At 33.9% G+C, this 26,341-nt stretch overlaps 1 protein-coding gene across 1 annotated transcript; it reads left to right on the top strand.

The window, feature by feature from the left end:
* The first annotated feature begins 308 nt into the window (after positions 1-308).
* On the top strand, positions 309-5,718 carry Rab18 (RAS oncogene family member Rab18). Its single transcript, XM_076119952.1, has 5 exons — positions 309-609; positions 1,690-1,857; positions 4,033-4,174; positions 4,561-4,686; positions 5,374-5,718. Exons 1-5 carry the CDS (start codon positions 548-550, stop codon positions 5,491-5,493), a joined length of 618 nt encoding a protein of 205 aa, XP_075976067.1. The 5' UTR covers positions 309-547; the 3' UTR covers positions 5,494-5,718.
* Positions 5,719-26,341: the final 20,623 nt, after the last annotated feature.

Here is a 26,341-nt window from a genome sequence, read left to right as displayed (position 1 = left end):
TTATAGTATATTATCATTTTACTAACTGATTTCGTATTTAGTCGACGGAGCCAAGTGGGAAGAGTATGCTAAAATCGTCAAGAGCGTTTAGTGATTGCATGCCTAACGCACAATTTTAGTCTAAGAATCGAATAAAAATACAGAACACGTATATGGTCAAAAATATTACATCAATATTTTTAAACTATCAAACTATATTAACATCTGTTAAAGAGAGGAGAAGCGTAAATAAATACTAACTTTTTTTGAACACTTCTAAGTGTCAGAGCAATAACCAAACGCAAATAATGACGGATTTTACCAATACGCAAAATGTCATTGTCAAAAATTGTTTTCGTATTTTGCATTGTGAAATTATGATCTAGTTGTAAACTATTGTGCTAAACTGCGTTTATTATTGACTTCCGTGTTGCTAATCGATAGTTTTATCTATATATGAAAACTTTACCCCGTTAAATAACATTCTGATTCCGATAGTGCGTCACAAAGGGGTATCAAGCAGTTTTGTTTTCATAAATCCATTTATTTGTTAATTATCGTGTCGAAAATGGATTACGTTACAACATTAAAGATTTTAGTTATCGGAGAAAGCGGTGTGGGGAAATCTAGGTAAGAAATAACTTAATGAAACGTAAGTTAACCTTAAAAGTAAGTGGCTAACCATTGGTCTATAAAAATGATTGAGTCATGTTTATAAAAGTGTCTATGAATTTCACGGCAACGGTAATTCTTTCATTATGCGTATAATCGTTTTAATTATTATTCAAAACATACATACTCACCTAGTTTCAATAGTCTTTGTTTTTTTCGCATGCAACCTTGGGTTAGGTAAATAAAACCTAATCTTTGTGTACCTACTTAACGGAAATCAATTAATAATTAAGTACATAGGTTGATAGGAATCTATATTGCGCTATAGACTATACTTATTTATTAATAAACAGCATAGTAATGTATTCTGAGTAAGCTAATCTGACATAGCTACATTTATTATTTAGAAGTTGTTAACCATTTATGATTGTGAGTCACATTCTGGAACTGATAAAATATCTGACAAAGTTCTTCATAAATGGTGTAATAGAATATGACTATAATTATAAATAAAAAGTTATTTGCTTACTTCATGTTGTAAATGTATTCAAAATATGCACATTTCAACTATTTTCAACTATTGCTGTTATATAAACTACCTACTAATAGTTGATATAAGGACAGTAACAGTTTTATTAGTATTATATTGAAATTTGCACTTACAAATTAAAATTGTTAACTATTCATTTTAGAAATTATAATTCAATCTACAGATTTACACTAATATTGTTAACAAGAAAGACACATACTGCAATCCCTAAAAAATATTTTTCTTTATTGACATTCATAATACATCTTGTCATACACAACTACAGTTATGAGTACTATGCACCTGTTTGCTTTAGAAGACATCACCAATATGATCAGTGTTTATGATTCTTTTCAGTTGGTACTATATAGTATAGAAAGGTTAACTTTTAAAAAAAACTGCAAAAATAGCCTCTATAAAGCTTGAAGAGGTGTTTATCAGATTTTCATACAATACAATTATAGCTAGCCAGTTGTCTTATGATGATAGTGGTAGAGAATCACGTTACTGTGAATGTTTGTAGCCATTCTCTATTGTCCATATATAATTAACCATATTTATAATTTTAGCATAATCCTAGCATTCACAACTGGAGACTACAATGCATCGTTCCCGGCCACAATTGGAGTTGACTACAAATGTAAAGTCATGGATGTTAACGGCATGAAAGTGAAGCTCGGTATCTGGGACACAGCAGGACAGGAGAGATATAGGACATTGACTTCTAGTTTTTACAGGTATGTTCTGTTAGATGATGGATTCTGTACGTGCAACAAATACACACACCACTTACTGTATTTTTCGATTAAATGGAATAGTTCTAATTATACTTGGACCATTTTAAATGTGTGAACTAATTCATGTCATTTTATCCGAGGCTTATCGCTTCCACTTATACATTGTCACATTCATTTCATTCTCTTGATTTTGACGTAGTTCGTATGTTTGTAACGGCCTGGTTATAGTGCATTTCATACAAATTCTCATACTTACTACTGACTTATCTCTAGGGTTAAGTTAAAATTAGTGTCTTGTTCTTTTAAATGACATCCTAACTTGCATTTCGATAACATATTTTATTCCGAAAGATGCCCAATATGAGAACAGTTATGAATTAGAATACTTATTTTAAGTTTGCTGGTAAGGTTTTTTTATTCATATGGTTTTGTCACTTTTGTTGACTAAAGAGGAATTAAAGTCCCTTTAGGTGGCAAGTATTTTCCTTGTGGTTGTAGGAAAAAAAAATTACATATTTTTCCCACAGTGACTGACAGTGGCAACACTAAAATATTGTACCTACAGGAATTGCCATATATATAAAAACGTATGGAAAATATATGAAATCAGTACGTTTCGTGTTATATTATCTGATAGGTCTGATAATAAACATGTTATTTTAGTAATTCTAGTTGCGACACAAAACATGCATACGTAATTTCAGTTTGTCACGAAAGAGAACTATGTCATTAACCTGTGATTACTCATAAATACCTAGTATTTCATTGAGTGTATTTTGTTATGGGTGTCGCGAAATCACTTGAGCACAAGCAGGTGCTTTATAAAGCAAACTGAAGGAAGACCTAGTGGAGAGGTCTCTCGGTTGACTGTTCTATCAATCGAGCGATCGAAACGCAATAGCCTGCGTCGATGCGCCCTGCAGTTCTTTGCAAGCAGGAGTTTAAAATATAAATATGTAGTAAAATGTTTAAGCACTTACAATTTTTTTTTTCTTACAACACGACTTCGTTTGCGTGGACCCATTCCCAGGTTATCAAGGGCGAAAGTATATCTAATAAACCTTACGTGATTTTAATGCTAAAATAGGTATATGGATAAATAAGTTAAATGTAGAAGATTATAGTGATTACAGTTAAATATTGTACCTTAGGGAAGGACAATGTCAAATTGAACTGTAGGTGATTAAATTGTTTATTTCAATTATGACTTACAAACCTCTGTAAATAATAATAACAATTTGTTTTCTCAATATCTCTAATTATTTAGCAGATTATTATTTAATTATGTCGTAGTTATCAATATAGACACGTCATGCTAACGCGTCAAAAAAATCGTCGTGTCGCTCGTGACAAGACAATCCTGTCTTACTTACAGGAAATAATCTATCAGTAATCTTAAACTATTCGGCCGAAAGTAATTTGTGGTTTTCCTTAAACAACAGTATAGGTAGTTTGGTAGATTTCTTCGAAACTACAAGAATTATCCTCTTATTGTGATGATGAAATACTGCGACATATGCAATGTATGAGTCATATGCTCTCACGGTACAGGTAACCGGCTATTATGGTATTACTTTGAACAGTATTGCTCATATGAACAAAACAAATCAGTTTTTTTATGTGCCGAGTTGAATATCTGACGTGGATTATTTCAACTAGGTACCTATTAATTTTGTATACGTCGGTACCTAAACCTATTATTTAAAATCGGATGTGGATTAGTTTAACTCCTATCGAAAATTCCTTTTAAAATTGGGTCATTGAACTGTGCATTCCGCGCAGTGCTTGGTAGCCAGAAGTCTGCTACTCACTTTGTTTTATTAATAAATCAAAACGTGCGCCCAAGATATAGGTACCTAACCTAAAGCTTTTTATCTGTTTTTGTCACACGAGTTTTTCTCTACAAAGATCAATTAAATTCTTACACATTTCGATGTTATGTATAAGTGTTATCTCTTGGCAGTGTTGCAGTATTATAGCTTACCGGTAATTCCGTTAAAAAATCTTTAATTTATAACTCGGGCAGTTTTGAATGTAACAGTTATTTATAGTTTTGTCCCGCGTTCAAAATCTGGAAGCCTCTAGGAAATACCTTTAACATTTCAGTCAACTTACACTCAATGATTGCTGCATGCAATATATTACTCCTTAAGTCTTACTAAAGTTATATTCCAGGGATGCTCACGGTGCTATCTTAGTGTACGATGTGTCCGAGCCGAAATCCTTGACGAAACTAAACGAGTGGGTCGAAGAGCTCCAAGTGTATTCCACTAAGAAGAACATCGTCTGTTTAGTTGTTGGCAATAAGATTGATAAAGTAAGTTTGTGAAGGAGTTTACTAAATTGAGATCAATTTTTGTTTGCGTAGAATCGAGTACTGTTGTATAATATTTTCGTTTTTAAAAGTATAACGTAAGTGACCGGTTTAAAATTTAATTTTTCAAATGATTTCAATAATCCCGAAAGTGTTTAGACATGGTATTTTTTATAGCCAATGTAAAGTGTCTGATATTTAAAAAGTGACTTACGTCTTCAACGATTCGCGTCTTATCCACTTCGTGTATAAATCAGAACATCTGAAACAAAATTTTAAAATAAAATATAAAATGTCCTAATACGGTAAACAGTAATTAATTTCCAATCTAAGCTATGAACCATTTTTCTACATATTCCAACAAAAATTACAGTCTAATATATTTTTAGCAAAACCGTGCAGTAACGAGAGAACAGGGTAAAGCATTTGCACAGAAACACAGAATGTTATTCATAGAGAGCAGTGCTAAGACTCAGGAAGGCATCAATTTGGCTTTCGAAGAGCTCGTTCAAAAGGTAAGGAACTTATTTTTCAACTTCACTCGACTCCCGGCAAACGCAGTTTTGATGCAAATGAACGATCGAGTTAGTTTCCAATAGGTGTTTTTTTAAGTTGAGATTATTTAACTAGTCTTGAAGTCTGCTGGGAATTTATTTAAGTAGGAGTTCTTAGTTTTGTGTTCTTTATTGCTTTAATTCCTGATTCCAGTTCTATTTATGACTGACCTTTGAATTTTTTTCCTTCTTTTAATATTACCTTTAAAAACATTTCTTTTTGGCCATGTACGTCACTGAATTCATGCTATTTTTAACTTTATAAAAAGACAACAGTGATGTACTTTGGGCTATCAACTTCCATGGAATCAAGGCTGCATTCTATTTGTGTCTGTATCTTTAATTATATGTATCGGTATAGGTTTAATTATAATTCTTACGTAATTTAGTCTTATACAATAACTTAACCCGCGCGTAGTCGCGCATGGGTCGAAAAGACCCAGAGCATAGCACACACACACATTTTTTATAATATTATTTATTATAAAAAATACGAATCAATTCTGTAGCTCTGGGTCTTTTCGACCCATGCGCGACTACTGGCGGGTTAATATGTGTCTAAAAAGTCATTTAAGCGCTATTAATACCGAGTATCTCTTAATATTGGGCCGTAATAAAACAAAATGCTGATTAAATATTCTTCTATAGATAATAGAAACGCCCGGTCTTTGGGAGACGGGTGGTTCATCATCAAACATCCGCATCACAAGTGAAGAACGAAGGCAGGAGGAGCAGTCGTCCTGTTACGAATACACCTGCACTATATAGAATAAGCTCCTGTTGGCTTGTATGAAGAATTTTGCCTAGCTCTAATTTGATAGCCACTTTTTATTGGACTGAGGAAGAGATCAAGAAAATCATCCTGGAAATTGTGTTTTTTGCTTATGTTAAGGTATCAAATTGTACAGAATTGATGTCTATCTATACGATTTGATACTTTAGCGTACGCATATGTATATTTACGGTTCATTAAATAAAATCTTTTGAATACAATTTGCTGTTTGATTGGTTCTTAGATAATAAAAACTAGTGGCATTCTTGACACAAAATAAAACTATAATTAAAACGATCATTTACCCCCGGTTTCTGAGTACATTTGGCGGTAGTTTATCTATTCAATTGCGGTTTGTTTTTGTACGAGTTTTAACGTTATTGAATAAATAAACTACCACTAAATGTACCTCAGAAACCTGGGGTTAAAGGTACGATGTTAATACGTCTGTCAACAAGGCCGATGTAAGTTGGCCGAAATGTTGAAATATAAAAAAAAGGTCACGCTACTAAATTTTTATCGTGTTTTAAACCTTTAATTGCATTATTCCTTACACAATTTCAATTAGGTAATCCGCGCTGATGATTTTTTAGCATATAAGCAATATTGACCAACTGAAAGTCGCTACCACATTTGAGCTGGGCTGATCGAATCGGTGTGCACATTTATATCGACACCAGATTATTATGTTACGCTACTGATGATACATTTTCTATGACGCAATAATATTTTAGATATTTTTGTAGTGGTACAAATGAATTTAGCTTTTGTATTCATAGTTCATTCATAGTTATAAGAAATTAGATTGGCAAAATACTAATGAAACTTAGATATGTTAGTTAAATAAATTAAATTTTTGAATTAACAATGCTGTAATTATATACATTTTTGGACTGGGTATCAATGGAAAATTTGAAACGCTACAAAAATATTTGAAAACGGATTGGGGCCAAACACGAAATGAACTAAAAAGCAGTAAATAAAATGCATTGAAAAGGTTTAGCAAAAAAAGTAAGTTATATGAATTATTTAATGTTTTCGTGTCTCTTATTAATCGTAGCATTCAGAAAAGGTCAAACTTAAATAGCGGAAATTTATTTTTTAATCTGTCAAATACAACTGTCGTTTACGTCACGATGACGTTTTCTTTGACAGCTATTGGTATCCTTTTCTAATGACTTCTGTTGGAAAGAGAGATGGAAATATTAAATTCTATATGCGTATGAATTGTGTTGTCTGTTTGTATTCTAATATAAACTTGTGATTTTAATGCTGGCCAGTGTGAAATAGCTAATGTAGTGTAGCTTCTCGCACTATTTGTGTGTTTTTGATACGAAGCTTTAGAAAAATTAGTTAATTCAGGTCTTAATAAAAAAAAAACTCAAATGAACTATGTATTTCTTAAATAATGGTTGGAACTGACTTTTTAGAATAAACTTACACGAAATTGATCACCATATTTATGTTTGTAAAGTAAAGTATTAGGGCAAGAGGCTCTAAAGTACAATCTCGACTTCCAATTACTTGAATAAGCGAATATTGTGTTCACTTGCAATAAACATATCATTACATCTTGCGTTCACATTAAGTAAAAATAGTTCTGACGTCACAAAGCTAAGACCACTAATAAAGCACTAACGGAATAAAAAAGCATATTATACAATAATTATATAATTGCTGCCTGTAAGGAGAGTTTAATAGCGCGCTAAACAGTTATAACAAGTTTAATATGAACTAATTTTTGCGACTTAACTTTAGTGCAGAAGTAATATTGACGTTTTTGTCAGACGATGTGTAGAGTATCTGCCAAAAACTATAATATTATTGCTATTTATTGATATAAAGTCGTCTAACTGAGAGAAAAAGGATTAAAACGAAACTTATTCGTTAAAACAACGAAATTGCCTATGTCCAATTATATTATTGGCTGTAAATTCATTTTGAAACGATTAAACATTTGAAATAATAAATTAAATGAATTGAAATAAATGGAATAAAGTTTCATGACAACTAAATTTTTTTTTTCTAGATTTTGTACTATTACAGACATAAAAATAATAGTTCACTTTGTTTATAAATTTCCATAGAAATGTATTTTATTCTTTCATTTCCTCATTTTAATAGGATCCAACGATACGATATCAGAATTGAAGTAAATTTATTACGATACAGCGTGTGTAGTTTTCACATTTCAATGTTATGTTAATCAATACTATAATGTAAGCTGCACGGCTGAAAAGACCGCTTTATATAAACCATAATAGAATTTGCTTGCTGGGATATTTATTTAATTCGTACTAACTTAATGTCTACATTCGGCTGTAAAAACGGAGTCTACTTACCTCCGGTTTCTGAGGTACATTAAGCAGTAGTTTATCTATTCAATAGCGTTTAAACTCCTATAAAAAAAACGCATGAATATGTCCTCGGGTTTGTAAGAATACACCGTTCTCGTAAGACAAATCGTGATGGCTTTGTAGCCATGATTGCTGCCATCATACACAGAAGTATTTGTTCATATCGACTGATACTTGAAGACCTGTACCTCGATTCTCTACCACTATCGACTACCGACAACCGGCTAGCTATCGACATTTTGACATTTAGAATGTACTGTCGAAATAGTTTCTACGACGCCCGTCAGGGGCACTGATCAGATTTTCATACAAAATTTCTCGATGACAGGTCGGTTGTTGGTAGTCGATAGCAGTAGAGAATCGAGCGTTAAGCGCGTTCAAACAATAAATATCCTTGTGATCTAATAATATTGGTATAGCTGACAAATAAAAGCTGAATAGTTTGTTTTTATGATACGGGATTATAAAGATCTAGTAAGTGTTGCAGGGAATTGTTGCTAGAAGGATCGTGGCCTTTTCAGCACTGCAGCAGTGTTTCGTTTGTATGGTTGGATTATTTATTAAGTTTTTATGTTATGATATTATATTATTACTCATCACATAACACTAAATTAATTCTAGATTTAGTTTTAAAGCACAATTGGTTGTATCATCTTAATTATAAATGCTGGCACATCATAGAAGTATTTTTTGTTTTCTGCGCTTTGAGGCTTGGGAATTTATTATCCAAAAAAACCGTTTCTTGCCTATTACTAGTATTTTGCGCAGAACGCGGCTTGCGGCTATATTCTGACATATATACATAAAGCTATATAGCGCATACTATAAGAATATATCTTTAACACATGCCGCTCGTAACGGATATTGGTTCATACTTTATTATAAGTGAAACTACTACTAAACTACTAGCCTCACTAGCGCCATCTATATTACTCTAGAAATTTTATTTTAGTAATTACGCATGGTTTATTTTTATTATAATTTATTATAACACGTTTCTCTTCAGATGTGCGCCAACTTAGGTGATGTGATATCTCGTTTGCTTTTGTAAATAGAATAAATATATGTTGTATACTATAATATATAAATATTTCACAAATTATGAGGTTTTATTTACACTCCCCCATTTTATCTGGCGACCATGCAGTCTCTTCGTTTAACTTTATTTGATTAGTAATTTTTACTGCCTCTGTGGCGCGGCCGGCACTGTTTATGACTGCCTCCCAGTCATGGGTTCGATTCCAAGGTTGGGCGAAGTGCTATTGGTATTTTCTAATTTATATTAATATATCGACGGTCCCTACGTACATTCCCTCAAGTGGTACTTACGGGATTTGCCTTTTTTGTTTCCGTGACCTTCCGGTTGTCATATACTTTCGATTGATCAAAGAAAAATTAGTAAAAATGCTTTAATTCTACCCTAAATCAACACTCGACAAACCCCAGAACTACAACACTTCCAATGTAAAATGTCACTAGTGAGAGTTAAGACATTTAATTTTTACATTGGCAAGTCAACAACACCCCCGCGCGCCTCCCCCGTAACTCCCACATGCGGGCTTGTTGCGCTCGCGCAAAAAAGAAAATGAAAAATGTAAAAGATAAAGGTAAAGCCATCAAAATATCGTCAGGTAAGTTGAAATAAAATGAATATATTTTAACGTTTTTATTTTATTTTCTCATAAAAGACAACAAATAAAGACTTCGTGCAAAATTTCATAGCTCTGCGATTGATAGAACTTGAGATACAAGTGTTTGAAACTTCAAACAGCTCTCCTGTAAAATTTGCGTTTTCCAATTAGGTTATTGTACGTAGGGACCGTCGATATTAATAATTTATAATAATATTTCTCAATAGTAGCCCAAAGTTTGACGACATGTCCTATACAAGGAAATGATTGCAAATGGCGAAGCGTGGGTACATTTTAAATTCTACCTACCGTGCCGTGCCGTGATATCATGTAGATATTTATAATTTTGATAGTGTGAAGAATCTACCAACAAATTTATTCAAAGTAATAAGTAATTAATATTCAGTAAATTCGGCTATATGATACAGTTCTAAATAATGCTGTACATTCGTGAAACACAGACACAACATATTTGTACCTTCATACTAGTTCATACACATAACAGATTCGAAAGCAATGGATTTCTACGAATCACACACATAAGCCGAGTCAAAGGCCTTTGAGAGACTTTAACCGCATTGACACTAGCACAGGAAAGCAAAAACTACTCTTACCTCTTAATATATTAAGCTTTTTGTTCCAATTCATAAAGGAAATGTTAAAAGAAGTACAGGGTGTCCTATTAGGCGTGCCCTTGTATAAGATGTTTTAAAACGAATAGACTTTATTTCCCGTACATTTTTCTCGTGTCTTATTCTAGTCTTAAATTATACAGTTGTCATTTTTTCAATTATTAAATTTTCAGCGTTGGTCTAAAGTATATCATGCTTTCATTGTGAACTGATCTCTAATTGAGACACCCTATATAATCAAGGAAAAAATAATGATTTCTTCTGACAGATTTTCATCGGGACGAAGTTAGTATGTTATGGTAGCCGTCAAGAATTTTAATTCTCAAAGCTATTCTTGTAATAAATTAAAACGGCGTCTCAGTGAAAAATAAAACAAAATTTTAAGGAAGGTGCCTTCAACTATGAAACGTTCTAGATCCTATTTACTAAGTGAATAAATAAACGCCCCAAAATGCCTTTGTAATTTGAAGAAGAGAATCTTAACGCGTATGTCGTATTACGAAGAAATTTAATAAAATGAATTCCGTTAAAGTAACGTGAAGATTGAAAAATAAAATTATGGGAGAAACTGGGTCGCTTCAATTATTACAACGAAATTAAAGTGGAAAACACGAGGTGTCGACGTAATTTTATTAAGAAGATTTTTGTGAACATTTCACTAATCTCTTGAAAGCATGTTTGTTTTTCTCATAACAAGAATTGCAAGCTTGTGAATGAAATTTTAGCAAAACATTTTATTTAATGTGTATTAAATGTATCTACTTATATTTATACGCCATCAGTCACCGGACAACCTCGTCTTGCAGTGACTTCTATTCTATAAATATAAAGAAAACTTATAAAAACAAGCTAGGTACCGACTATTAAGAATAACAAAAAAATAACAATTCCATGGACCAGAGGACAGATTTTTTGCTTATAAAGTTACAAAAAAAACACGAAGAGACTTAAAAACATACACGAACAAACCCAGAAGCATCAATTAACTGTAGACAAAACAAAAACTGCATTCATTCAGCAACCTTTTGCTTCATAAAGCTCCACATACGCGTGCTCTCAACAGATTCACCATTCACAAAACCATTCACCAAATTCTTTTAGCCAACGCGAAACAAAATCCAGTATCATTTTTAGGTCAGTAGGCTATCTAGGTCAAACGAAAAAAATATGTGAGAAGTTTGAACGCAGTTTCTGAAAAATTGCCCCCATAAAGGCGAAAGCGGGGTGATAATCACCGTTATGGTGTTTTTCCACTGTGACCAGCAATCTATTGGTTTTCCTTGTAGCTTTGTTCCCAGTGGTATTAATGGGAGGTGCATGATTAATATGGCAGAGGGATGGTGACACAAATGGACTCTTTGAAGTTGATTTGGCTTTGCTTTCATCTGTTAATACTTATCTATTTGCAGAAAGTTAATACAAGGCAGAAGGGAGTGAAAGATCTGATTCAAAGGTAATGATCATAAAAATAGTGAAAAGATCCATATCCTCTATGTTACTCTCTTTATCCGGATAGTTCAAAATTTAGTTTCTAAACTACCACACCTTACTGAAAAAACCTGGTTACTACGTAGTAGAGAATTTTATTCTGCGAAGCGTAAATTGCGTGTGGAAATCTTGTTGTAAAGCCGAATACAAATCCGACATACGTAATTTTCGTTATTTTGTTTATTACATTTCACGAGTACCTACACAAACTAAGTACGTTTTTAGTCATACCTCGAAATACGGAATAAACGATATGAAGAAACACGTAGCAACGAGATTACAAATAAATAACATTTGACTTCCCTTTGACCTACGTTCAAACATGTTTATTAAAACAGTCTGTTCCAAGAAAAATAAGCTGAAACACGTTTCTCATTCATTCACATATCAAAAGCTAAACTTCACAAAGCCTCGTAAAGCTCTTTAGTATATTCTACTAATAATTATTTTTCATGTAATAAAAACCGTTATAAATATAAAATTTAATATCTATATAGTATTCATTGGGATGTTGCTGTATTTTTTACGGGAAAGTAAGTGCTAATGACTGTAAATTTAAGGTACATATTGGCGTGACCACGTGTTCTGTAATGGTAAATATTTTCGTATGTGAGTAGGATATACGGGTCTTTAAGTTGAACGTGCCTGTTACCGCCGAAACTTACTGTCTGCTTCTGACCAATGTTTAATTTTCTTGAAAATAATCTATGACGTGAAATATTATACATTTCACGTCATAGATTATTTTACCACATGTAAAAATATCGCAACGCAACCAGTAGCACTTTATTCTTATTTTATTCTACCTTCTCGTCTTTGTATTGAGTCGTTACCCACAAAACAAGTACCTAATAGTTAAAACTGAACTGAAAACATTGCTATTTTTTGTTATACCTATTTGTGATGCACTTGAAGACCGACACAATACTAGTAGTAAATCGTCTGTAGAATTCGTGACAAGACCTTACGTGCCAGAATCGATAGTCATACAATCCAGTTACTAACACTAGTTACAACCACGACGTGAACAAGTAATAACAACAGTTGAAAAAACGCTTTGAAAAATTCCCCGTGAATTCCCACCGCCTCTTTTCCAATGTCTCGACTAATACCAGTGGCCGGGACATTCCCATTTATCACTAGCAGTAGAGGACAAATAGGCTCAAGGAGGTCTGCCCCCAATGGCCTTAGATGGAGTCCCCCACATTAATGACTGGCCATCATTCAGGAATACTTGAGGATAAACGTTGACAAATATAAAGGAAGCTCCTCGTTATGATTTACGGGATAAAAGCTTCTTCAATGTGTACTTAGTGGGTATTTAGGTTTATTTGTCAGTAATTGATGGGCCAATGGCGGATTTTTATGGGTTGTTATTTGATGTTATGATGTTTGTGCAAAGTAAATGAGTGAGTATTAATTTTGTGGTAAAAGTTTGCGACCACCCATATTTCAGGCAGTCACCGAAATTGTGTTGCTTAAAAGGTTGAAACCATTTATATGGTTCACAATAATATGTTTATAAAGTAACCTAAACAATTCTAAAATCTTGAATTTATATCAGATATTTGCGTAGGGACAAAATATCTTTCGCCTTTTTGTAAAAGACGAAAGATATTTTGTTCCTACTTTATCGCGCAAATACCTACCTATCAATAAACTCCAGAATCTTTTGCTCCATTTCTACATCGTATTATATAAGTTCTCTACAATGGCTTGTCCAAAAACACTGCTTTCTCTCACTCATTATTTAATCTATTCTACGGCTCCATCACATATCGTCATGCAATTATTAATCCATCCAATTCATATTCAGCTTTCAAATATGTTCATTTGATTCACCATTGAAAGCACAAAGCTAAAATTAATTCACCAATTGAAAAATCAGCAAAAAGGCCGTTTTTATTCGATCATGTTTAGTATCGACAATTTCATCTGTGCATACAGAAATCGGTTCACGGCGAAATTGAAATCGAGCCTGAATAAATTACTCCGTTACGTAGGTGTATTAGAAACGATTATCGCTTTAGAACATGGTGATGACCTGGCTGAGAGTTCTTTAACACAATTCTTGAAGGAATGCAAGAATATTTATGTGTTAGAAACAATTATCCCTTGTTCAAAGAAGAAGAACAGAAGAAAAACATCGCGAAGAAACCTTGAATTCCTAAGTGCTTAAGCCCCCAACCTGCATTTTACCAGTGCTGGCAGTCACAAGAGCTAAAACCTCCCTTATTCTGGTTAGAGACCCTTAACCAACACGAGGAAAATTATGTTTTTTTTGCATTACATAATCTATTGCAATTGGCCAGCGTAGTGGACTCGAGGCCCAACCTCTTGACCCTTGCCCAGCAGTGGGACATTAATAGGTTAAATTTATATTACTTTAATCTATTCAGGTTCAGCTGAAATTTCAAGAACAGAATATTGTTTTGCTTCTGAATTTCGTATGAAAACTCTAGTTTTGTATGGGAGCGTGAATTTTTGTTTGAATAGCGTTGCACGTCAGAACTGGGGTCACTAAAGCGTGTGGATGATGTATGCATGGTCAGAGGCGTTCTGCTGCATTTTTGTTCATTAAAATTCCTATACCTAACTAAAGTGTACTCTATATTTACTTTTTTGCCACTTTTATATTATAGCAGCAAAAAAGTTATGACAATTAATATATTTTATACTTTTAATCTATACTTCTATACTGTACTAATATTATAAAGCTGAAGAGTTCGTTTGTTTGTTTGTTTGAACGCGCTAATCTCAGGAACTACTGGTCCGATTTGAGCTATATATCATCACGCTACGACTAATAGGAGCAGAGTACCAGTAAAAAATGTTACAATAACGGGGAAAATTTTGACCCTTTCTCTCTTATGTGACGCAAGCGAAGTTAGCTAGTAGTAGTAAGCGGGTCAGCTAGTACATAATATCAGGCCCGTCGTCAGGTGTTGGCAATTGTGTATGAAGCACACCCACAATTGGCCATTAAAATGTAAGTCCTATGTCTTCGTTCTTTATTGTTTGGTTAGTGGTCAACCTGGTGTCAAAGTTGTTTAAGCCGCCCAAAGGCAGTCCTATGTAATAGCGGGCGAGCCTATTGACATTTACCGGGCACATTAACAAACTCAGCGCTATTGTTGAGAAATAATCTCATACAAACTAGAAAACTCCGACAGTAGGTACTCTTCTCGACTCTATAACCGAGTCAGAAACCTCATGATCCGCAGTTCGACACGCTACAGGGCACGCTACACTGGGCATAAGAGGGGCTCTCTTGCAACAAACATGATGTGGTACAGCGGGCTTATCACGTATCGCACTTGAAAACTAGTGTACGTCAAATTGACGGTCAGTACATTGCTGTTTTGACATAACGTATTGATCACTATAATCTAAGGGAGAAAACAATAAACAGCAAATAGTTTCAAAATAGTTGTCAACTGAAATACGTGATAGCCCCCAGGACCGATCCCGGTCCGATTTTATTTTAATCACTAGAAACTATTTAATTTGCTGAATTTGAAGCAACAAATTTACACGTGTTGTGTTGTCGTTTTCGTGGAAGTGGACAACATTTTCGCCCGTGACCCATTTTGAAATGTATAGTTTCAAAATATTTACATTAGGTTGAGCTACTTCTAGGAATTTATTAAAGGCAAGACTTAGTAAAATACAATCCAATAAAGTAGATCATTGGATTATATTTTACTAAGTCTTGCCTTCGATGTTGTCCTATAAGGTCTAGTGAGTTAAACCGGGTTTTAAGCTATATGGAGATTGTGCATACAAATCTGTTCAATAGTTTCTACAAGAGAGAGTAACAAACATTAATTTATCCACCAACCTATATAAACTCTTATAAGTAATATTAGCAACAATCACAAAACCGATTTTACCGATTCTACTATGTATGTATGTATGTGTACGTGAGAATAAGCCAATAAAACTTTTACATAAAGCAAAAACCCCAAAATCAAATCCTATCTAAGTCCTGTCTTGAAATAGTGTTGCTAGTAAAACACTATTTATGGATCTTTCTAAGAAAACCTACTTAATTCTTCAGACGACACCCAGGAGAAAATTGGCGGAGGTCGATTTATAACAAGCCTACACGCAAAGGGAACTGAACGGTATCGATACAGAAATAAAATGTATTAAATAAAACATTTTAGGGCTGTAACGGATATGAATCGGTTTTAGACATTTGATACATAAAAAGCAAGCGACTAGTCTTCAAAAATATTCATTGAACTAGATAAAATTTGCACTAATGTAACATTGAATGTTCCAACACCGTGCATTAATCTTTGTCGATATAAGAGCGTAAACAAAGTTTTAAATACAATCGGAATATCGGATGCACATGCAAAGTTTTTGACATTATAGGAGACTTAGGCTTGACTACAAGCGTATTCATAGATATCTAGATCATAGAAAGAACATTCTTCATTACCTTGCATTGAGTGGTATGGACCTAGAAACGTTATTTCTTGCGCAAAATCCGCAGTTATGCTGTAACCCGATTCTCTGCAATCGGTACTGTCGAGTATCGAGAGTTTGACATTTAAAATGAACTGCAAAAATAATTCCTACGAGGCCGACTAACGGCGTTGTACCGATTGTCATTCAAAATGTATCGATAGTTGGCCGGTTGTCGGTAGTCGATAGTGGTAGAGAATTCAGCTACTGATGCCGATCAAAGTTCCCTTACAGCCCTAAAACGTTATACCGTTTGGAAAGGGCCTGGAGATTTGGAATTGAGTTAATAACGCCTTTTCTGGGAGTTCTTAATACATTATCTCTTGTGGGTGGTTCATCACTTTTATACGTTTCCGTAGGTCAAAGATCATAAAGAGAGAGACTTTGGGACGTTACGCAATAGCATGCTGTTGGCTTCAATCTTGGTTTTAAAGCGAGTTGTATTGATTACTTGATGAATAACAGGTCAACCAATCCCACCAACCCGACCGATCGTAAATAACAGCCAATGGGTGACTCCATTTTTTTAAGTTTTTTTTTTAATTACTTATAACTTAAAACATGCTTGATAGTGTCTGACCAGCATCGTCGTGTTTAGAAGAACTATTCCCAAATTAATTTACAGTCCTTAAGTTTACCAAAAATTTTAGCTTTTTGGTGTCTGCAAACAATTTAACACGAAGTACGGACGTCACGAAAAGAACAAAAGAGAAATCTTGAACATCTCAACCTACTTATCTGGTATCGATTGCATATTTTCTCACTACGGAGAGCCCAACAAATCGTAACGCCCCGGCATAAAATATTTGCAATGCAAATCACCGATTTTTCTCATAACTCAAGATAAGGAGGTATCGTAAAAGCGCTGTAAACCGTCCTACATTGCTCCTTTGAGGGTTTTTTTTTGTTTCTACCTATCTATCGGTAGTTACGGTAGTCTGTTTCTTATATATCTGAGTTATCGCGTCGTTAAGAGTACGATTTGCATGTTTTGTGAAATACGTAGTGCCTTTCTTCACGATGGGACAACGGCCGGTTTTATGGTTATAGCTTTGGTTTTGGGTGCTTTATTTCAGGTGGTTGAGGAAATATTATAATTTTAGCTTGAGTAAACTACTTTTGTTTTATTTATAGGCTCTATAAAACTGTAAGCGAATAGAAATACAACATTGATTTAGTCACAAAATCGTACATCGCCGATGTAAAGTATAAAGTACGTTTTTACGATCTATTATTCTAAGCTAACTTATTTAGCTTTGTTTCTATACAAAAGTTGGAAATGAAAATCTCTGTATTATAAGCATGCTTAGTGTTTTCAAGGAAACGGGGAGTTAGGCTAATTTATACAATAAACCAAAACTAGTCTCTTATTATTAAATTCCTAACAAAGAAAGAAATGAGACTTTAACACCTGTCGAAGCAATGACATTTAGATCGTTAGCTGCATGTTTTTTAATATGAGAAATAGATATTTAAATAATTATCTGGTATTTTATTATTTATATTTCATTATTGAATGTTCAAAAAACGTTATCATCAATCAAAAAGGCTCAAGACTATTGCACTGATTTTTTTCAGAAGTGTCTCATTTATCTTTTTTTTGGATGGTTCACTGTTCGCAGGAATATTAACTCTGATACTATAATAATATTTATTACGAACGAAATATTCTTTGAAATATAATTGACAGCATTTTTGAATTCCGGTTAAATCACGTAAGATACTGAAATCTGTAACTTTAATTTAAACCCGTTTAATTATATCCCAGTTGGAAATAAACTTTTATTATTCAAAAGCAAGCTACTACGTCTTATATCTGCCGATTATAATTATCAATGCAAACAGAAAATGGCGCATAGATATGCACAGAGTTATACAAATAGCACTTTCACAAACACGAGTACTAAGCTAAATAAGTCTAGAATGTTCCACGGTTAATACAGAAATCTTCTCGCAAGTGTACACACGTATAGCACTCAAGTAAAATCAATTTTCCTGTAGCCGAGTTTTACGCCATTTGCTCAGTCCTTACCACTCGAGCCAGTGGTTGCACTATGAAAATCGTAATTATTCCCGGAGAACGAAATCCGTTGGCGGATTAAAAGCGAGGCTGTATTAACTGGTCATTTGAAGATAAAATTAAAGGAGAGACGGATTCTGTGTTGTTTTGATTTAAAATTTGTTGATCTGTTAAATTACTGAGACTGAATTTCCATTTAAAGAAAATGAGGTGAGGCAATTCACTCGCCCTTATTACTTGGGTCTAACATTGTTAATGCCGTAGCGCTTGTGTTATACACTTTGCTTACACTTCCGAGTATAGGAAACGTGATAGTAGAGTTAGTTTTCTCAATGGTGTCCTAAGTTTTCATCTCCTTCTATTCTGACTGCTGGTGAAATGTCTAAGTACTTTTGTCATAATCATTTATATACTTAATTATCTATTTCATTGCATGATTTTCAGTTTGACGCAGAGAGATGATCACAACACGCCCTACCAAACACGCATTCTGGAGTTTAATAATCAACTTGATGTATAAATGATTCTTATGACGTCACAAGCATTACACGCTATCATAATGTTGTAAATATTATTTTCATAATCTTCAACAAAAGTGGTCTCCACACAAAGCAAGCATTTCCAGCAAATTTTCAAGTAACCAGACATCTAGGTGTAAAAAGAAAACCGCAGCCCCGGCGCAATAATAACCGCTGCGCCACGATGTTGCTAATTAATATTGAACCGCCATTGGTGTTTTACAAATACTACAGTTTGAATTCATTTGATTTTATTTCAGTTCTCATACATTAGTGGAAAAATTTTGACAGTCATGCTTCTTTTCACCTGCGATTTTAACCCATATCTGTCCTTAGGGTGGATAACGGCAAAAGCACTCATTTACGTATGTAAAAATTAAGGCATTTAAAATGTGTAAAAGTAACAAAAATCGGATATGAAAACGTTCTGGGCCTACATGGGTATAATAAATTGAGGCTAACTAATTTGGCCAATTACGGCGACGTCACATAAATAAAATGATTACTACATCCAGTAGAAAAATAATATATTTTTACTTATTTTCTGTCTAAATAATAAAAATTAAGCAAGTCATGAAATCATAATTGCAAAAGAAAAATGAAGTCCGATATTAAATTCTAATTACCTACATCTTGAAACTTGTATGGCCCATAAGTAATGATAATCCCTCCCTGAATAGCAAACAACAAAGCCTATTAAGCTCTTCTAAAACGAAAACAATCAATCAAAACTATTTCCCAAAAAACCGTAAGTGATTGAAACTAGCGTTTTATCTAAACGGCAATTTATAGAGGGTGTTCTCAATTGATAGGCGCTAACCGCTGCCCGCGCGAGGAGATAAGGCTTATGGTCTTAACGGACGGCCCAACGGTTTCTCTTGAAGGGAAAACTTTTACTTTTTAGGTCAGCTTTGGATGGTGTGAAAGTCAAATGTTGGATTTTTGGAGCAAACTTTTTGAAGAAAGAAAATTGTAGAATTATCTAGTTGGGAAAATTATTGGTTAAGACCTTATTTTTTTAATTATAACATGTTTTGATAAAAGAGAGAGAAAGTGATAAAACATATCTTAATTTCATAGACTGAGACATCTATGAAATTAAGATATGCTTCAAAATAAATAATACATTAAAAAATCATAAAATGCTTTTCCTGTCTTGATCGTACCTATTACTTAACAAATTCTGGAACCTACGCAGACATGTTCTTATCTCAATACTTATTTCAATGCTAACCGACTACAAAAACAATCAGCCAAGCAGGCAATAAACAAATATATTAATAGAAAACAGAAATTAGCGCGAACACTCTTTTTGTGTTGAAATACATACGTATTCTGAATTTATAGCAATGCAGTGCAGGTTACATTGACGACTACTACTAAATACTAATGAAGCGGCAACGAGAAAGTTTAAAAATAATGAATAAACAATCAATTTCCATTAACCATAAAATACACGGCTTTAAAACCACAAAACAATTCACAGCAATTCACTTAACAAACCGATCAAAAAACAATCATCCTCAAACGAACTACACACTAACACTTGACCTCAACGCGCCATTTAAATTTAATTCTATCTCCTATCTCATCCATTACAAGCCTCTATTTACTCAAGGATGATCCCACTTCAGCGGGATCATTCGATTCTGTTTTATTATTTTATGGATGAGGCCGATCCTTCTTGCGGTAACCCCGGTGTCAAATGTAACTAAATACGGTTTGAAATTCCTATTGGATTTTGTTTCCATTGATTTTTGGGTGTTTATTTTGATTAGACAGTCTTTCTATAATATAAAACTTGAGAATTAAAACATACCATGATGAATGGGCATATGCCTACTCAGATTTTATGTTGTTAAACATAATTAGTCCTATAATCATAAAGAAACGACTGGATCATCATAGAAGCGATCAGGGTAGCTGTCACGTATCTCAGTTGACAACTATTTGAAAGCACTATACTGTACATTGTTTTCTCCCTTAGATTACGTTTACTATTACGTCAAATCAGCAATGTACTGAACAGTGGCTATCAATTTGATGTACAATAGTTGTTAACTGCGATACGTGATACGCATACAGTACCGCGATTCTCTACCACTATCGACTATTGACCACTGGTTATCGAAAAATGTTGTATGACAATCGGATCAGTGCCTAAAGTTGGCGTCGTTTGGTAGTACATTTGAAGTGTCAAACTCTTGATACACGAAAGTACCGATTGTAGAGAATCAGAAAAATAACGAAATTTGACTGATGTAACAGGCTTACAGTGCCAATATTTTGCCTTAAATTACGTGAATATTCCCTTTAAATAACACGACACAATAACAAAAACAACATCGGTTGAATTCATGGAACTGCTAAATAAACTGCTGTAGAACAAAACCATACCTTTATCTACATAATCCAAACACCCTGTACACAAAACAGAAACAACACCCTAATCAAATTAAACAAAAGCTCAAAAACAAATTGGGAACAATAAAAATAATGTCCAAACGTATCGTTAAGCTGGAAAAACCGTAACAAACCGGTAAAACCGTATAATTACGGTTAAAACTGACACAGTTCATTGACAAATATGACAATCAATCAATGACAGATATAATGACATTTATTTAGGCGGGAAACGAGAGGCACGCACCATCAAATTGGAGTCCTTATCTATTAAGAGGCAGGTTGCCATGTGGAAAATTAAATATAATATGGTTTGTGTAGATTATAATAGTGAAAGGGTAAAAACGATTATATTTTCGAAGTGCTTATGACGGACAAAGACCGAAAACCATTTTTGTAAACAGTCATCTATAAGGACTAAGGACCATGAGTACATTTTCCTTTCGATCATGGTGGCCAAGATATCCCATATCAGTAAAAACATTGTCATAAATGTATTTGTACTGCTAAATTCTGCGCTATGCTAAAATCAAGAACCAGTCTAACAAAACACATTCACATTTCTAGTCTAACTGAACTCTACACTAAAAGGACAGCTATCAAGAAATTTTGTATTATAACCTGATCAGCGCCTCTAGCGCTTGTATAGGAACTATTTTTTCAGTACAATTAAATCTAAATAGTTCTTACTACAGATAGTCGCGTTACAGGTGCTTGGAACCCAAAACCTCAACATTTACTGTCAAACCTACCCCTTAAGAGGGACAATCAATCTCCATCAGAAATATAACATGTGGCGTATTTTTATAACCGCACTCAGTGGGCCTTGATAACAGGTTACACTGGACTACCGCGGAGGACATAAAGAGAATTATTACTCTTATTATAGAGTTCTATTTGAGTCCGTATGTGCGCCAAACCCTGCTAAATATTGAAAGTCTTGGCCACCCTATTGTCACTTCTTATGAATCCTACGGTTCTTTTACTTTGCATTTATACCTCAAAAGATATCAAACCACAAAATGTTCAATCGCGTTTAAGACAATTGTTAAAAAATGTGTTCATATATATCTATACTTATAATAAATCTGTAGAGAGGTCAATTCTGTACATTGAATATATTTAAAAAAAAACCAATGGGGGATGTTAAGTAACGGATACTGATACCGAATCTGCAATTTATAATTTTCTTTTCTGTCTGTCTGTCTGTCTGTCTGTCTGTCTGTCCTCCGTCTGTATGTGTCGCTATCACGTTAAAACTACCGAATAGAATGCACTGAATTTTGGTATATGCATAGAATAAGTAGTGGAGCAATTTCTAGGATACTTTTTATAGCATAAAATTTCAAAGATTTTTAGAAAATTGAAAAAAATACGTAGAAATCGTTTGAACCTGCGTTTTCCTATAGAGACCATAGATGGCGTTGCAATCCATTTCACAACATTCGCATAAAGTTAACGCTGCGTCTGCCGTATCGATACCTGTTGTTCGCACCAACCAATAGATGGCGTTATAGTTCGCAACAAAGTATGTTTTTTCTAATTAATTTATTTTGATGGCTTTATTGTAAAAAAAATACCTTTGAAACATGCTATACATTTATAGGACTTTCAAACATAAATGTTGTATGATATTTTACACAAAAATGTTGGTTTACGTGGGTCCGGTGCGGTCGGGATATCCTAGATGGCCAACAGAGTAATTTCGTTTGTTGTCGTTGTTCGCCGCAACTAACAGATGGCGTTGTTGTTCGAAACACATAACCAAATTAATTGGTTGCATTAAGGAAATAAATTGGATAGCTATGAAACAGACTATGTGGTAAGTTTTAAAAAATAAACAACGGATGATATATAAAAAACTATTACGGGTTACGTGGTTTCGGACGTATCATCGCAAGTATACAATGACATTATTACGCGTGTGAAGAGCTCCGACGCAGATAGACTTTTGACTTTTGACTGCCTCTGTGGCGCAGTGGTTTAGGTCGCCACGCCGATACCACTGCAACGGTCGTGGGTTCGATTCCCACACGGGACAACAATATTTTGTGCGATCCACAAATAATTGTTTCGGGTCTGGTTGTGCTTTGTGTCCGTTGTTTGTATGTTTGTAAAAGTCCCCGCGACACAAGAGCAATTCGTAGTGCGGGAGTAGTCTTTAAAAAAAAAATAGGTCTGTCTGTACCTATAATAATATTCTGAATCCAGACGGGTAAGCAATGGTCAGTCTATAATAAGGTATTATATTTTATACTGTAAATTGGTACGGATACAGACGAGAGCGGAAAAGAAGGTAACCACAGGAAATCAGGCCTGCCTGAGCCTGTGCCACATTGTGTGCCCTTCGGGTCCCTTTCGTAAATAACCATTAGATGACAAAAGAGTTGTTAGCATATTTATGTGTAGGTGTATCGAGTGCTTCGCAATTCGCGTGCTCAAACGAATAAGCAATAGTACGAAATTCACGCGAGCGGAGCTGCACGGGTCAGCTAGTATTATATATAAGTTACAAGTACATAATACGAATCTGATATGTTTTTTAAACATCGGTCATGTGATCTATGTAAATTGTACGTTTCAAGTACCTTATGCTTTTTCTCAAGGTATGGTCGGAAGCCCTGCGAGATCTCATCTTATTCGTTTCAGCAGTTTAGCCTTAAAATACAAGAGCCAGAGTTACTTTTATGATATTTCAGTAATCAATTGAATGTTCTTCATAACTTTTAAAGTCGCGTTACCTGTTTAGTATGTAATTTGATTATATATATAGATAATAAAGGTAATTAAATAATAATCAATGTCTTTTTCCAGTTTTATCATTTTGACAAATTTTATATAAATTGCTTTAACTATTTAGCTTTAAAAGCGCAACAGACAGTCACTTTCGCTTTTATATTACTATAAAGTCACACCTGTTCTCCTTTATCCCCAAAGATAATAGGCCCAATTTTCCACATGGCGTATTTTACCCATAAATATTCGTGGACTAAATAACAAAAGGGTGAATTTACACATCGTTTACTAAATCGTGTTACCCAATGTGATTTTATGCAAATGTACAGCGCTCTTACTAAACAAATTCAGATATTAACATAAAATGTTGAAGCCTTTGACGGTAGTGATGCAAATTTTACACTATGTGGGTGACCGCTACGGCTATTCTGGGCGGTTGATACACGAGGAATATTTCTTGCTAAAGAATCTATACTAACTGTACTGTGAGATACCTATATTCTATGAAGTCACAAATGCAAAAGCTTTTATGGGTTGATAGATGTTTGTTACTAAAATACGCCAAAATACGGATTTGATGAAACTTAGCTGGGTTCACATTTTATGTGTCAAAATTCTACTGACTGTAATTTTGTATGTAAGTTACAATGAATAGTAGAAGATAATCTTACTGCTTATCTACTACCTCTTTTCTATCTCTCTTCTTTTATATAGTTCTATATTAAGCCTATGTTATTCTGCTACATCACTTGCAAGTTTCATAAAAATCCGTTCAGTAGCATGAACATGACTAAGTTATAAACGAACATCGATACTTTTCAACTATCACATTAAAAATATTAGAATTAATACATTATAAAAAAAATATGGCCGCCTATGTACTACTACTGTACATGAAGTTTAAATAAATAATATACACTATGGTGTAAGCTCTTATAAGTTTTTATTACATGCATGTTTGGATCATTTTCAATCAATCAAGAAACCGTGTGTTGATGTATTATAAATGACTAAATAGTTTTATAAATCTGAGCTTACGTCATCTATACTAATATAATAAAGCTGAAGAGTTTGTTTGTTTGTTTGTTTGTTTGTTTGAACGCGCTAATCTTAGGAACTACTGGTCCGATTTGAAAAATTCTTTCAGTGTTAGATAGCCCATTTATCGAGGAAGGCTATAGGCTATATAACATCTATACTAATATAATAAAGCTGAAGAGTTTGTTTGTTTGTTTGTTTGTTTGAACGCGCTAATCTTAGGAACTAATGGTCCGATTTGAAAAATTATTTCAGTGTTAGATAGCCCATTTATCGAGGAAGGCTATAGGCTATATAACATCACGCTACGGTCATAAGGAGCGGAGTAGCAACGAAAAATGTTACAAAAACGGGGAAAATTTTGACCCATTCTCTTAGGTGACGCAAGTGAAGTTGCGCGGGTCAGCTAGTGTTTAATAAACAGTAATGTTTCAATTCAAAATTATTCCGAAATCACCAATTAATCAGTTGATGAAACAAGAGTCGCTGATTATTTTAACACGAATTAAATATTCAGTAAATATTATACTTAATTTCAATAATAAGTGTACCTTACACACGATTCGTTGATAAATTAATATACATAAGCGAACTCGCAAAGTAGATTAATTTTATTTTATTTCAATGATAAATTAAGTAGGTTTAACGGACCGATGAAAATTTGTTTTAACTTAATTCTGAAAGTAAAATAATTTCGATTTATATTAATGATTGAATTGAATACATGGTATCTGAATCAAACATGGTCAGCCCAAAAATATGGCCACATACCATTACTCCAAACCTCATGTACGTTTCACTTTAACCGACACTAGGTGACTAGCAGAGCGCTAGAAGGGTTGACAGGTACGCCGTTCGGATACATGCAACACTAGCGACAATTTATGGCCATGTTACGAGATTTCGTGTTTGGAATAATAGTATGTAACCAAATTTGACCCAGGTAACTTATTTATTAAAATACATTATAATATAATTATTTAGTTTTTGCTTTGGTATCGTATAAGATCTGATATAATAATGGGTGCCACGTTCAAGAAGCATTTCAGTGATCTTTGGCGCTAGTGGGAACTATAGGACATATATAAGTCTAAGGTTTAACTACTTAGACTTACATTAACATACATAACATTTTTTTTTCTTAGCCGTTTGAGTACGAATACGAAACATAGTAAATTCATCATTTGTGAAAATATCAGTTTTATAGCTATTACGGTTGATGAGATACAGCCTGAAAACAGACAGACAGACAGCGGAAGCTTAGTAATAGGATCCCGTTTTACCCTTTGAGTGCGGAAACCTAAAAACACTGCCACCAAAAATAGGTTTTTTTTTGAAATTACGTAAAAAATATTATAGGTACTTACTAAAATACATTTCCTCATTTCAAATGAGAGGTGTCAATAAAGAGTTTTACTTGGCTCTCGGCTATCATAAATTGATGCGCATTATCCAAAAAGGGATCATTCAGTATTCACTCCACGCGGGAACCTCGACCCTACTGCATTAACTACCAAAATGGTTTCTCCAATGAAATATGTAGTG

This window comes from Anticarsia gemmatalis, chromosome 11 (assembly GCF_050436995.1).
Source record: "Anticarsia gemmatalis isolate Benzon Research Colony breed Stoneville strain chromosome 11, ilAntGemm2 primary, whole genome shotgun sequence".
Classification (NCBI taxonomy): Eukaryota; Metazoa; Arthropoda; class Insecta; order Lepidoptera; family Erebidae; genus Anticarsia; species Anticarsia gemmatalis.
This window is presented reverse-complemented; position numbering and strand designations above follow the sequence as displayed.

Bases quoted from the DNA above. Each gene is read 5' to 3' on its own strand.
- Rab18 (XM_076119952.1), top strand. From the start codon at position 548: ATGGATTACGTTACAACATTAAAGATTTTAGTTATCGGAGAAAGCGGT. The intron at 610-1,689 runs GTAAGAAATAAC...TTATAATTTTAG, and splicing joins AGCGGTGTGGGGAAATCTAG to CATAATCCTAGCATTCACAA. The intron at 4,687-5,373 runs GTAAGGAACTTA...ATTCTTCTATAG, and splicing joins TCGAAGAGCTCGTTCAAAAG to ATAATAGAAACGCCCGGTCT.